This window comes from Rissa tridactyla, unplaced genomic scaffold (assembly GCF_028500815.1).
Source record: "Rissa tridactyla isolate bRisTri1 unplaced genomic scaffold, bRisTri1.patW.cur.20221130 scaffold_47, whole genome shotgun sequence".
Taxonomy (NCBI): domain Eukaryota; kingdom Metazoa; phylum Chordata; class Aves; order Charadriiformes; family Laridae; genus Rissa; species Rissa tridactyla.
The window spans coordinates 487,624-502,312 of NW_026529679.1; the positions used below are offsets into that span (position 1 = coordinate 487,624).

At 52.5% G+C, this 14,689-nt stretch overlaps 1 protein-coding gene across 1 annotated transcript; it reads left to right on the top strand.

The window, feature by feature from the left end:
• The first annotated feature begins 1,785 nt into the window (after nucleotides 1-1,785).
• On the top strand, nucleotides 1,786-2,748 carry LOC128903580 (olfactory receptor 14J1-like). Its single transcript, XM_054187594.1, has one exon. The coding sequence runs from the start codon at nucleotides 1,786-1,788 to the stop codon at nucleotides 2,746-2,748; it is 963 nt and encodes a 320-aa protein (XP_054043569.1).
• The last annotated feature ends 11,941 nt before the right edge of the window (nucleotides 2,749-14,689 follow it).

Below are 14,689 nucleotides of genomic sequence, written 5' to 3' on the forward strand. Positions count from 1 at the left end.
AGTGGTCAGTAGGTCTGCCAGGAACCTCCTGGAGTGCCTTCAGCCACTCCTCTGCCCATGGGCAGCACCAGCATCAGCTCTGCTGGACCCATCGGGGTTGTTCTGACCTGCCCTTTTCCACCTGCAAACAGGAACATGAACCCAGGCAGTGCCCGGCAAACAGGCAGGTTTCTGTGGGGCCAAGGGGAGTGCACAGGGGTTGGGATGGGGTCTGTGAGAGCTGAAGGGAAAAGACATGGGACAGGGAAACACCTCCCAGGAGGAAAATATCCCGGCAGCAGGGATAGGATCAGGGAATGAGAGAAAAGAGAAACCAGAAATGCTGTGGGAGAAGGATTCATAAAACTCTGTATGATCCCCTCCAATGCAGACCCCTTCCCCTGAGCAAGCCCCTTCACCTCCTCTCCCACCCAGCAAAGCCTCAGCCCTCAGGGCTCTGTGGTTCAAGGCATGAAGCACCTGTGAAGCCAGAGCTCCAGCAGAGCCGTGCTGCAGCTCTCTAACCACGTGCCGTGTGTCCATTTTTCTCTCCAGAGCACAGGGGCTGAGAGAACTGGGCCAGCAAAGTTCATGTTGGGGAGGTGATGGGCACAGCAGGGTAGGGGTAACGCTGTCCCTGTAACAGAGTGCCCGGCTGTCTCTGCCCTGGCCTCTCTCAGCCAGACCATCACTGCGTTTTCCCTTGTTTCTGAACCTGTTTGATATATTGTGATTGTTCTCTTGTTCTCTCAGCCAGGCTCTCTGGGGATGGGAGTTGCAGCAGCCGAGTCAGGCACCGGTCTAGTGATTCCTTCCCATAAAGTGTCTCCATGGAAATGAAGTGTCCAAGCTCTCCCCTAACCTGTGGGGCTGTGGGCAATGCAGTCTCTATCATCCCCTGAGGAAGGAGATGACTTTCCCTTTCTGACATACCATCACTAGGACACTTGGGTATCTCCTTGGAGTGTCCTTCCAAGCATTGTGCTGCCCTCCAGGATGCCAATCCATCCTGGAGCATCCTGCTGTTACCTGAATGCCCTGTGGAGAAGCGCAGAGACGCTACGACCAAGGAAACGCTGCTGGGTTTGTGAAAGGAGCCATGTGTGTCCTTGGCGAGAAGTGGGGTGCTGAGACCTTGAGAAAGGGTGAGACACTGAGCTCTCAGCAGTGGGTTTCTCTGCTCTCAGCAGTGCCTGGTGTCTTTCCATGTCAACACGCGAGTGCGATTCCCCTCTGTCTCAGAAAGGCACAAGCAGAGGGCAGCTGGGAACAAGACAGAGGGACAGACCAGCTCCCCTCTCTCTGCACTAACCCTCAGACAATCCCCTTGCCTGGCAGGACTGCCTTTGCTGTCCCTGAATGCAGCAGAAATGGTGAGGGTTTCTGAAATGCAAGAGAATCTCCAGTTGAGACAGGAGAGAGCTGTATAAGAACCTCTCTCCAACACTCTTGCAACTGTGGTTTCATGGCAATGGGAGTGCAGAGACTGACAAGCCCTTTTTCCATGAGGAGAGGTTTATCTGACAAATTGGAACACCAGGACTGGCCACCCCATTCCCACGAATCTGCTGCTGCAGAGCAGGGCTGACTCCTGGGCAGCCAGCGGGCAGAGGTCCCGCTCCTCCTGGCACACTGGGCCAGAAACAATCTGAGCTCCAGCCACAGAGCTGAATGATCTCATGGAAATGGAAAAGTGGCAGAGAGTGTGAAGTATGAGAAATGGTGTTGATTTTGCTCAGAAAAGTTTCCCCTAACTTCTCACTGTCTTGTCCTCCTTGTTCAGTGCTCCACACCCAGAGGCAACAAATGTCCAACAGCAGCTCCATCACCGAGTTCCTCCTCCTGGCATTCGCAGACACACGGGAGCTGCAGCTCTTGCACTTCGGGCTCTTCCTGGGCATCTACCTGGCTGCCCTCCTGGCCAACGGCCTCATCATCACCGCCATCGCCTGTGACCACCGCCTCCACACCCCCATGTACTTCTTCCTCCTCAACCTCTCTGTTCTTGACCTGGGCTCCCTGTCCACCACTGTCCCCAAAGCCATGGCCAATTCCCTCTGGGATAACAGGGCCATCTCCTACTGGGGATGTGCTGCACAGGCCTTTTTCTTTCTCTTCTTCATTGTAGGGGACTATTGTTTTCTCACCGTCATGTCCTATGACCGCTACGTTGCCATCTGCAAACCCCTGCACTACGGGACCCTGATGGGCAGCAGAGCTTGTGTCCACATGGCAGCAGCTGCCTGGGGCAGTGGGTTTCTCAATGCTCTGCTGCACACGGCCAGTACATTTTCCCTGCCCCTCTGCCAGGGCAATGCTGTGGACCAGTTCTTCTGTGAAATCCCCCACATCCTCCAGCTTTCCTCTTCAGAGTCAGAGTCCCTCAGGGAAGTTTGGCTTATTGTGGTTAGTGCTTTTGTTGTTTTTGTTTGCTTTGTTTCCATCGTGCTGTCCTATGTGCAGATCTTCAGGGCCGTGCTGAGGATCCCCTCTCAGCAGGGACGGCACAAAGCCTTTTCCACGTGCCTCCCTCACCTGGCCGTGGTCTCCCTGTTTGTCAGCACTGGCATGTTTACCTACCTGAAGCCCCCCTCCATCTCCTCCCCAGTTCTTGATCTGGTGGTGGCAGTGCTGTACTCGGTGGTTCCTCCAGCAGTGAACCCCCTCATCTACAGCGTGAGGAACCAGGAGCTCAAGGATGCCCTGAGGAAGGTGATTTCATGGACTTTTTTCAATACTGATAAACTTCCCGTCTTTCTACGTAAGTGACTCCCACACCAGGCCCATGCTTTGTTTTAGTATCATGCTTGTTATTCCTATTTGGGGTTTTATGTTTGTAGAGCAATATTTGGATTTCACGTACTTGATCTGAAGCTTGAACCTCCTCTGTCTCACCTGGAACCCATGTAGAAAAGTTTCTGTGTAACACTGGGCCCAGGCTGACTCCCTCAAAGCACCTCTGTCATAAAAAGGCATCTTTCCTGCGCACTGCCTGCGCACTTTCCTGCGCACTGTTTTTCCAAAGGTCGTTCAGGAACAGGCCCAAGCTGTTGCACGCCAAAAGGGCCCATTACTCCATGGTTCCAAAAGAAACAAGCTCATTGTCCTGTTGTGACCTGTTAGAGGGTTGGATTTAGGACTCACCTCTTGGTGCCTAGTGACAGTGGAGATGGTGAATGGCCACTGGGGTCCAGACCCAGTTCTTTCCCACATGCGACAGGGCAGAAGACATCTTCCAGGAGGGGAATCTGTAGCTGCCTGGATATCCCAGGGGATCTCCATGGACAGCGTGTGCCTGGGGTGTGACTGGAGCTCCACAAAGCGTGGAATCACACAAAAGTGAAGTGCTAATTCCAGGTATTGACAGGGAAATGAGGACTCTGCAATCACAGGAGAGTCAGTGGGAACCCAGCTGGCACAGGGGAGAGAGACTGGGGAGACGCAGGAGCTGGCTGAGGAGCTGCAGGGCTAGGACTGTCATGCTGTCCTGGAGTGTGGGGCTGGTGGGGACAGAGAAGGGGTAAATACACTTGGTGTGCTGATGCACAATATGAATGTAGAGAGCCAGAGAGTGAGTGGCCTGTGTTTCCTCCTGCCCTTGGGTCCAGGTAAAAAGCCCTGGGACTGATGGGGAGCCTGAACCTCCCTCTCTGCCCCCCAGCAGCTGCTGTGTCCTTCAGGGGGGCTGGGGCTGTGCTGTGAGTGACCAGAGCTCTGCAGCACCCTGTGGTGGGCACTGCTGTGGGGCCAGCCCAGACTGGGCCATTGTGCTGGGGAGAGGGGAGGAGGAGAATTAGGGATTGCTGGGGAGGTGTTGGGCTGGGGTGGAATGTGCCCAGGAGAGGAAAGCGCCAGCGGAGAGCTCAGCCGTGTGAGTTTGCAGGTGCGCGCACACAGCAGGGTGCTCATGGTGCAGAGCCATGGTGAAGGAAGCAAGGCACCAAAGGTGCAAAAGAGAGGGGCCTGGTCTGTGCCGTGCTCCTTGGACAGCCTGGGGAAGCTGCTCCGGGAAAATTGTCCCAGATCAGTCCCACACACCAGGCATCTCCATCTCTGGCCATGTACCCCGACCCTGAGGAGGGACCTTTGCTGCACGGTCACTCCTGTCTTCCCCCAGGGCTCTGTGATACACAACTCTACCGCCATCTTTAATAAAAAGGAAATAAAACCTTGAACATCTCCATTGATTGAGATCTTACCAACTGGCCTGGTCCTTGCCCCAGTGTTTGGCTCTAAAGGATTTCTCCAGAACCCAGAGCTCTCGGCCTCTCCTCTTCCTTAAATGTGCTCCAGGCCCCATCCATCCTTCTGGCCTCTGCAGGGCTCGCTCCAGTCCGTCAGGGACTTTCTTGTGCTGGAGAGACCCACACTGGAGGCAGGCGTCCTGATGTGGTTCTGTAGTGGGTTCACCTTGGCCGGCAGCCAGACGCCCACCCAGCTGCTCATTCCCTCCTCCGCTTCAACAGGACAAAGGGAGAAAAAAAACCCAGAAATGTTCATGGGTCAAGATAAAGAAAAGGAGATCAGTTACCAATTACTGCCACGGGCAAAGACATGTTAACTTGGGGAAGACCAATTTAATTTGTTGCTAGTTAAAAATGAGTTTGATTGTGAGAAAGAATGACAAAACTATTAAAGACCGTTCTCCTCACGCTTTCTCACGGGCTCCAATTATTCCATTGCTCCCAGCTCATCTCCCCACCCCAACCCCAAGAGGAGCAGGGGGATGGTGAAGGGGGTCTTAACAGTCAGTAAAGAACATCTCTGTCTCTCCTTCCTCCTCACACTTCTCCCTTGCTCCAGCTTGGGTCCTCTCCATGGGATCCCACCATATTTGAGGTCCATGCTATGTGTTGTTAATTTCTTTCTGTCTGACTTTTCTCCTTTATACTCACGGTATCACAGAAATGTTGAGGTTTCAAAGGACCTCTGGAAATCATCTAGTCCAAGCCCCCAGCTGAGAAAGGATCAACTAGAGCAGGTTGCTCAGCAGCTTGTCCAGGTGCGTTTGGAATATGTCCATGGATGGAGACTCCACAACCTCCCTAGGCAACCTTTTCCAGTGATTGACCACCCTCACAGTCAAAAAGTGTTTTCTTGGGTTCAGATGGAATTTTATATAGATTAAGAAGATCCCCCAAAGACGTTTCTTCTCCAAACTGAACACTCCCACATCTCTCAGCCTTTCCTCCTATGAAAGATGCTGCAGTGCCTTAAACAATCTTTGTGGCGCTTTGCTGGACTTGCTTTGGTAGGTCAACAACATTCTTGTGTGGGGGGGTCCAGCACTGGACACAGCACCCCAGGTGTGGCCTCACCAGTGCTGAGCAGAGGGGAAGGGTCACCTCCCTCCATCCGCCAGCAAAGCTTTTCCTGCTGCAGCCCAGGAGGCTGTTGGCCTTTGCCACGGGGGTGCATTGCTGGTTCATGCTCAGCTGCTCGTCCTCCAGCTGCTTGTCCACCCCGTGCTTCTACATCAGCTGGCTAGAGCAGCCCAGTTCCCCCAAGACTCCCCTCACGCGTTAGGCCCCTCACTCCATCTTGGCACACCTCCTCTGCACCCTCTCCAGTCTCTCCTCTTTCATTTTGAAAGGTGACGCCCACTGGCTCCTATGGCAGCTGCCATGGTGCCCAGACCCTTCTCCTCAGAGCACTCCTTCATCGCTCAGGTCCTTGCCCGTGCTGCTGCATGGAATTGTTCTCCAGCTTTTCCTTCTAAATTTTCAGATTTCTATTGGCCAGACTCCCAGGTGTGTCAAGGTCCCCCTGGACTGAACCTCCAACAGCGTAGCTTATAAAGTATGTGTGCCAATGGTCATCCTGAGTCATGGTGCTTCTAACAAGTCCAGAAACTAAGTAGCTGCAGATATGAAAAGAGTACTTCTGTTCTGACCTCGTGCTCACAGCAGCATCAGCCATGGAGTCAGACCATGTTGCTCAAAGCTTTATCCCATGGGAGCTGGAAAACATCTAAGGGCAGAGATGACACAATGTCTCTGGGAAACCTCCTCCAACACTTGGATGCCTTCATGGAGAAAAAGATTTTCATTTTCTCTCTCCTGAACCTTCCTTATTTCAACATCTGACCATTGTCTATTAACCTCCTGCCAAGCACCACTGGTACAAGCCTGGCTCCATGGCCCTGAAAACCTCCCCACGGGGACAGACCGGCTGCTAGGAGGATCCCGAGACCTTCCCTTCTCCAGGCTAAACAAGGCCCTTCCCCTTCAGCCCCTAAGCATCTTGGTGCCCAACCGCTGAACTAGCTCCCAGCTATCAGAAACTTCCTTGCTGTGGTGGGTTGACTCTGGCCAATAGCCAATAGCCCAGCAGCCACACTGTTGCTCACGCATTCTTCCCCCTTCCTGAGTGGGACAAGGAAGAAATAAAGTGTGAAAAGTTTTGGGTCAACAACAGCAGTTTAATAGGTGAAGAGAAGAGATTAAGAAAACCTCAACAAGTGAAACACAGGCCATCACTCACCACCTCCCACAGGCAAACTGATGCCCAGCCGGTCGCCAAGCAGCAGCCTCCTTGAATGACAAGAACTTCACCGTCTTCTTCCTCTGTCTCAAGTTTTTATTCCTGAGCATGAGGTCATATGGTATGGAATATGCCTCTGGTCTGTTTGGATCAGCGGTCCTGGCTGGGTGCCCCCTCGACTTCTTTCTCACCTCCCACCTACTCAGAATGAGAACTAGAGAAGGCCTTGACACTGTGCAAACTCTGTTCAGCAATACCCAAAACATTGGAGTATTGTCAGCACTGAGTTTTCTCAAGTCCCACGGGCATAGGAAACAGCCATCCTCCGGGACTTCCTGTGGCTTGGTCCAGAAGAGAAGCCGTGCTGGGCTGGCCTTCTTCCTTTAGGAGAGTTAGACCTGCAGCCCATGGAGGACCCCGGTGGAGCAGGCTCCTGGCAGGAACTGCTGCCCAAGGAGAGGAGCCCATGCTGGAGCAGGTTTTCAAGCAGGACCTGTGGCCTGTGGGGGACCCACACTGGAGCAGTCCATGCCAGAACAACTGTACCCTGTGTACCCTGAGTACACACCTTTCTGTCGCCACCACTGAGTTTCATGAGAGCAGGTGTGGATAGATCTGCGATTGTCTATGTCCTCTTTGCCTCGATCTGTCCCTGCAAGGTCTCCCGGCCCTCTGTGACTTGAAGCAGGACCCTGGAGGAGAACAACCAGCGGTGGATGGGCATCAAGTCAGGAGTCACTTGAGCAAGCACCATCCTCACCAGTCTCTAGGACAGGATGGGTGGCATCCCAGGGAGCTGAGAGAGCAGGCCGATGTCACAGAGAGGCCCCTTCCATCATCTTTGAAAGTGGGGGCACTCCCTGATGACTGGCGGCACCCAAATATTGCATGCACCTTTCAGAAATGCCCCATGGATGAGCAGGGGAGTGAAAGGCTGTGCTCCAGAGCAGGACCCCTCAGGTCACAATTCTTTCATGGCTGAAAGAGAAGGTGACAGGATTTAGCCAGGGGAGACTCAGATGCAACCTGCCCTGTTTAATGTGTTTTTAATGACCCAGAGGAGACGAGAGAGTGCTTTTTCATAACAGTTGTAGATGACAGCATATGGAGGAGAGCAGACACGATGCTGGAGCTCAAGGCTACCGCCCAAAGGACAAAGACAGGCTGGAAGGCTGGGCCAAAAGGAAGCACACAGTATCCAATGATGACAAAGCCAAAGTCCTCCCCTTGAGGTGCACTCATCGTGTGCAATGGCAGAGGGCATGGGGCTGCATGGCTGGATAGCAGCTCTGCAGGAAAGACTTTGGTGGTCCTTGGGTTTCATTGGGACAACCAGGAGCCATCAGCAAGGGAGGCCAAAAGCATTCCGGGCTGTATGAGCAGGAGCACAGACAGTGGAAGTGATGATCCCCTTCTGCTCAGGACTTTTTACACCACGTCCAGGTTACTTCTTTGGTTTATGTCACTGGATCTCTTCTAGCAAGTGACCAGGATGTGTTTGGAGAAAGCCCTCAGTAACTGGTCTGGCCCTGCAGGAGGCTGCTTGAGACACCTCCTGACGTCCCATCCAGCCTAAATATGACTGTCCTTTCTTCCCCTTCATTTTTTCAAATTAGGGAAAGCTCTCAGGTTGTCTCTGACCACAGAAGTCATTCACATCAGGTGCCAGGGTGCTTCACAGGTGTCCCCAGACAGCCCTGACCACATCCTTTTCATTCCTTGAAACCACAATTCCTTCTCTTTTTTCTCTAAATCCCCTCCAAAATGAACGACTTCCTTGTTCATCCATTCCCCCTTGGCCATGCTTTTCTTTTTTCTTACAACCTTGGGGTATATCTGAGGTGGTTGGTGTGCTGATTTTCAAACTCAGGTGCCAACTCCATTAAGCAAATCATTCTCTTTCATTACCTGTGGGATCCTGCAATTCCCCATATTCTCATCTGGTTTGAGGCACTGTCCACAAAACCTGCAATGTTGAGCATTTGGACTTTGAGTCCAGAGGGACCTTGACACACCTGGGGACTTGGCCAAATGAAACCTCCTGAAGTTTCATAAGGCAAAGGGGGCAAGGTGTGCACTGGGGGCAGAACAAAGCCGGTGCACTGGGACAGGCTGTGATGCAACTGGCTGAGGAGTGTCCTGGGCAGAAGGGTGTGGGAGATATGGTGGATGCCATAGATGGATCCCATTGTGAAAGGAGGACGGAGAAACTGGAGAAAGTCCAGAGGAAGTCTGTTGGGATGGGGTTAGGGGCCTGAAGCACGTGAGCTGTGTGGAGAGGCTGAGACAACCGGTCCTCTTTAGTCTGCTGAAGGGGAGGCACAGGGCAGTCTAAGAGCAGGTGACATCTTCCTGGAGAGATGAAGGTGGAGGCAAACTCTTCTGCTGTGGCAGATGTTTGGCAGAGGCAACAGCGGCAAGCATCCTCCATGGAGCTTTATACCGAATATTAGGAACAACGGAGTAGGCGGACGTTGACCTGCAGCAGGACACCCATCGACTCTCTGTTATCTCCATCTTTGGAGGTTTTCAGCTCCCCAGAATGTCATCCAACCTGACCCTGGGATCGACAACCCTACCTTTGGGTGAGAGGCTGGACCAGAGGCTCCCCTTTCCCAAAAGCCCTTCCATGAGCCTGTGCCTTGCAGTGTGCCCCAGGAGAAGAGAGTCAGGTACAGGTGAGGCTTTCATTTCACCTTCGCTACATTTTTTTTAACTGTATTCATACCAATTATTGTCTGATGTAACGCATTTATCTCCTCACAACTTCACCCATTTCCAGTTGCAGTCTGAGACATCTCCCCTCTTGGAGCAGACATTGTGCAAAATCCTATGGAAACCCACTTTCCATGCTATGGAATGTCACTTCAGTGCTGCATGTACATTTGGGTTAAACGAACAAAAACAAACCTAGAAAAAAAACCACGCTGGGCTAGTTTTTCAGAGAGGCAGTTTCAAAGTGGCAAAGCAGTTCAATACGTAAATATTGAGAGCCAAGTTCACATTTCCAGCAAGGGGAAAGGTCCCAATTTGCTAATTAAACTCTTTGGCCCATCCTGCCTGGAGTTGTACAGCAGTTGTGTCACACAGTAGCCAGTGTCAGAGGGAAGAGGGAGGCAGCGGGAACTGGAATGGTTTGGGCTCAAATGGAACTCAGACCCTGAGCTGGCAGGACAACACTGGCCGCAGTCGGACACAGGTTCCCTGAGACGACTGTGAGTTCAGACCGTGGGCGTGGAGGATGCACAAACCTCTTGAAGTCCCATCTCGGCAGGGGAAGAGGAAGGGTTTGTGAGAGACACAGGCATGCAGGGAAAGAGCAGTGTGTGCATAGCAATGAGCGTGTGAAAGGCCGGAGAAGGACCTGAAATAGCAAGGCGTGTCAGGCTGAAATGTCCGAGGTTGAATTTTCACTCTGAGGCAGCAGAATGAGGAGGATACGCACTTCAGCGCTGGGTTGTGGAGCTAAATAGAGGATTCTAGCATGTCTGGGGCTTGCAAATCTTGGGTGATAAATCAGCATTGACAACGCTTTTGGAAGAAACCAAATAGTTTGGAGGGGACTCACAGGAACTGGCAAATCCACAGAACTCCACAGCTTTTTTTTGTAGCTAAAGAACCTGGCACAGGCATGGGACAGTGTAGCTGCAGTGGGCATGGCTTTGGGCCTTGACACCCCAACAGACCTGAGTAGGCTTCTGCCTCTTCCACTGAGACCCATGAGAAGGCACTCGCTCCTTAAAGCTCCAGCACCTCGTTGCCTCCTCACCCACCCACCATAGAGCCTGCAAAGGGTCCTCCTGCTGACCAGTACCCGGCTTCACACACTCACACATTACACAGAGCCCTGAGCATTCCAAGAGGGAAAGGAGCTCCCTCCCCAAAGGATGGGGGTCAGGCCTTGGCCATCCTACTTGGGGAAGCAAATCAAGGGCTTTCACAATGACTTCCATGTTTAAATGTCTTCCTGTAGCAAGTGTCTCTGACATCCTTTCCTGCTTCACCAGCCCCCAGGGACAGGAACTTTGTCTGCTCATTCCCTCCTCCGTCTCTTCAGAGGCGGAGATCAGCAGGGCCTGCTAACACCCCCAGAAACCTGGAGGTTTGCTTCTGACTTTTACTTCTCCGGGGACTTGCTCAGTCTTTCAGGATCTGCAGTGCAGGAACTCGGCACCAGAGGGCTCATTAACACGCCAAACGCCCTAAGGAGCCAGCTCTGAGCCTAATTCTCCTTTGGTCTTCCATTCTTATGTGGTTCATGAGAGAGGTGTCAGGAGTGGAGTCAAAGTGAAAAGATGCCAAAGCCAAGAGCCCAAGTGAATGAAATACTGGATTTTCAATAGCCAGTTCTGCATTAACACAGTGCTGCAGCTGGGTTACAGCACTGTCCTCTTTCTGATATTAGTGATAGCACCACAAATTCCAAAACACCCTTGAGAGCTGCTTTAGTTTTCCTCCTCTCCAAAGTTCAGCCTGCTCAGACCTTGACAGGATGACTTCAAATCTCTGTAACTCAAATCTCTCCAACCTACTGCCATCCACCCTTCCTCTCTCACCCCAGAGCACTTCTCCCCAGCCCTTCAGCACATTACAAGGCCTCTGCTTTTTAGCTGCATGAAGTCAGGGTACTCCCTTGCAAAGTCACAGAATCACAGAGTGATAAGGGTTGGAAGGGACCTCTGGAGATCGTCTAGTCCAACCCCCCTGCCAGAGCAGGGTCACCTAGAGCAGGTGAAAGTCTTCCCTACAGAAGTCTTCTCTAGGTGCTGATGCCAATGATATCACCTCATGTTACGTACGGCTCCATCCTCCTTCTGCAGAGCTTCATTGATGGGCAGTTTTCCTGTTTCTTTCATGGTGGTTAGCCTTCCCTGCCTTTTTGTATTGTATGCATATCAAATAGTGTCAGAAGCAACACATTTATCCTCCACACCTTCACCCATTTCCGGCTGCAGTCTGAGATATTTCCCCTCTTGGAGCAGACGTTGTGCAAAGCTGCTCCATGTAGGGAAACCCACTTTAGTGCTGCATATTCGTTTGGGTTAGAGAGAAGCACCAAAGACAAACAAAAGTCTGTTTCTTCTGTCAGTGAAGAGAAAGACTATGAGCCAGCAGTGTGCCCAGGTGGCCAAGAAGGCCAACAGCATCCTGCCCTGTGTCAGGAACAGTGTGGTGAGTTGGAGCATGGAAGTGATCGTCCCCCTGTGCTGGGCACTGGTGAGGCCCCACCTGGAGTGCTGTGTCCAGTTTTAGGCCCCTCACTACAGGAAAGACATTGTGGGGCTGGAGAGGGTCCAGAGAAGGGCAAGGGAGCTGGCGAGGGGTCTGGAGCACAAGTCCTGTGAGGAGCGTCTGAGGGAAATGGGGATGTTCAGCGTGGAGAAGAGGAGGCTGAGGGGAGACCTTCTTGCTCTCTGCAACTCCCTGAAAGGAGGGTGTAGAGAGGTGGGGGTCGGTCTCTTCTCCCAACTAACAAGTGATAGGACAAGAGGAAACGGCCTCAGGTTGCGCCACAGGATGCTTAGACTGGATATTAGGAAATTAGGAAGCACTGAAAGGGTTATCAAATATTGGAACAGGCTGCCCAGGGAAGTGGTGGAATCCCCATCCCTGGAGGTATTTCAAATTCGACGGGTAGACGTAGTGCTTAGCGACATGGTTCAGTGATGGTTTTTGTCAGTGTTAGGTTGATGGTTGGACTTGCTGATCTGAAAGGTCCCTTCCAACCTAGACAATTCTATGATACTGTGACCCCCCAGTTTCTCTAGGAGGTGGTCTGGGCTACCTTTTTCTTCCAGTACCCAACTTGCAGATATTGTGGTCCCTCTAGTGTCCAGTCCAGACTTAGGCCCTGAAAAATAACTTGCTCGCAGGTGTATTCTACTCTCTGGTCTCTCTGGTTTGGTGTTTGCTTGTGGGTAAACCACTGCCATACACACCAATGTTAAACGCATACACACCAGTCTCACCAGTTGCTGGCCCCCCAAACTACAAAAGGTCTCATGACTTGTGGTTCTCACTCCAGTGTCTGGCACTTGAAGCTCCATCTGTGCAGAGAGCAGAGAGCTCCCTCTCCCCAGAAAGCTGTTGGAAATGGAGCTGTTAAGAAAACAGGACAGGCTGTGGTGATCAGTTGTGGGGCACAGCCAGGGAAGTGTCCTGACCAGCCACCTGTTTGCACATGACCATCTCATTTCCTCCTCTTTCCTCTCTCTTGTCCCATCTCGTTCCTCTAGAAACCTTTGGTCCTTTCCTAGAAATCCCACGGCAAGTCTTATACAGTCCTCAAATGCGCTTTCTGGCTTCCCAGCATGAGTCTCAGACACCCAAGACAAAAACCCCCCTCCACCACAGGCAAGGTCATCCTGGCAGGCTCTTCCATTGGCCCACTTAACTAACTAAATTGACACAACTATGTCAGGACTTTCTTGGAATTCTTGTTTTACCTTTTGAGTTCTGAATTGCTCCTCAGAAAGCATGGCAGCTCACGTCCTACAAATGTCAATCCTTTCTTTTTTATGGAAGGGCTGGAGACAAGGTCAGATGGAAATGCCTACATGGTGTATGTAGGTATTTGCAGCCTTGTGCAGGAGGAGTGGGGGTTATTAGAATCAAAGAGTCATAGAATGGTTTGGGTTGGAAGGGATCTAAAAGATCATCTAGTCCAACCCTCTTCCATGAGCAGGGACACCTCCCACTAGTTCAGGTTGCTCAAAGCTCCTGACCTTGGACACTTCCAGGGGTGGGGCATCCACCACTGCTCTGGGCAACCTGTTCCAGGGTCTCGCCACACTCATCATAAAGCATTTCTTCCTTATGTCCAATCTAAATCTACCCTCTTTCAGTTTAAAGCCATTGTCCCTTGTTCTGCTGTTATCGGCCTTGGTAAAAAGTCTCCCTCCATCTTTCTTGGCCTATGACCACTATGTTTTCATCTGCAAACAGCATGGCGAGAGCCCAGAGATCTCCCAAGATGGGGTTTGGAGGCCATCCTTTCCGACGCAAAGGAAGGTGAGAGCAAGGTGGGGCAGCCAGGTGGATGACTACAGCCTGCAGGGAAAGAGGCAGAGGTGATGGAACACTGTAGGACAGCCTGTGGTGGAGAAGACAGAGGGATGTGGCAAAGCTGAAAGGCCCCTGACAGAGCCAACCTCTTCATGTCTTGGGCTGTTGTCTCTGCCACTGATGCCTATAAGGAGACAACCAGTCCTTCCAGGACTGGGGTCTCATTGCCTCCTTGTCCATACTCAGGAGACTGGCTGGTGTCGTACCATAGCCCTGTCCTTGGCATTGCACATCCCCACATCACAGTGTCCCAGGAAGAGCCCTGAGGAATGAGTGAGGGACAGGATGTCCCTTCCTGGGGGCTGGGGGTTGGGCCTTGGCCCTTTGGGTGATGGGGTCAGGGCTTGGCCCTTTGCGCTAATGAAACACATCCAGGTTTACTCAGCATCAGAGACACCTTCACCTTGCTTTTCCTGACCTGTCATCACTGCCTCCACGTTACTGCTCCAACCAGACCCTGGTGATAATTTCTGAGTGGTGTCCCTCAGTGGGACCCATTAACACTACAAGAAACTTTGGAGTTTGAACCTGACTTTGACTCCTTGAGAGGTTTCTTCAACTTCCTTTCAGCAACCGAGGTTCATGGACTTGGCATCAAACCCACCAGAGGGGTCATTAAAAGGCCTTGGGCTGGTCCTCTGCGTCTGAGCTGGGCTGGGCTCCTGGCATGGAGGGAGCTCATGGCAAGCGGGCAGCGCTGCAGAGAGACGGCTCTGCCCAGGAGCAGCTCCTCTGCCAAGCACAGCAGGGCTGAGGGCACTGCCTGCAGGCACCCGAGAGGAGCCAGGCACAGAGAGGACAAAGGCAGTCTGGGGTGGGAGGAGAGTTCTGAGCTTGTTCATTGGGAAATCTACACCCCTGTTGACACAGTCAGTCTCTGGCTGTAGGGCAAGGCAGGGGAGTCTCCTGGAGGGATGTTCTAGGGCTGGCTGAGAGGAGCTGTCAGGATGGCTCTCCTGGCTTCTCTGGTGTGGAGAAGGAGGACGTGCTTCCGAGCAGGGCTGCCCTGCTGCACCATGGCAGCGACAATGAAGGAGGGCTGCCTTCTGCGAGGGACTGTGGCAGGGTTTTGAAGACAGGTGGGTGTGCAGGCAGGGGTGCCCAGGGCTGTCCTTGAGAGCAGGGTCCCTGCACCCCAGGGGGCTTTGTGCCGGGGCAGGCA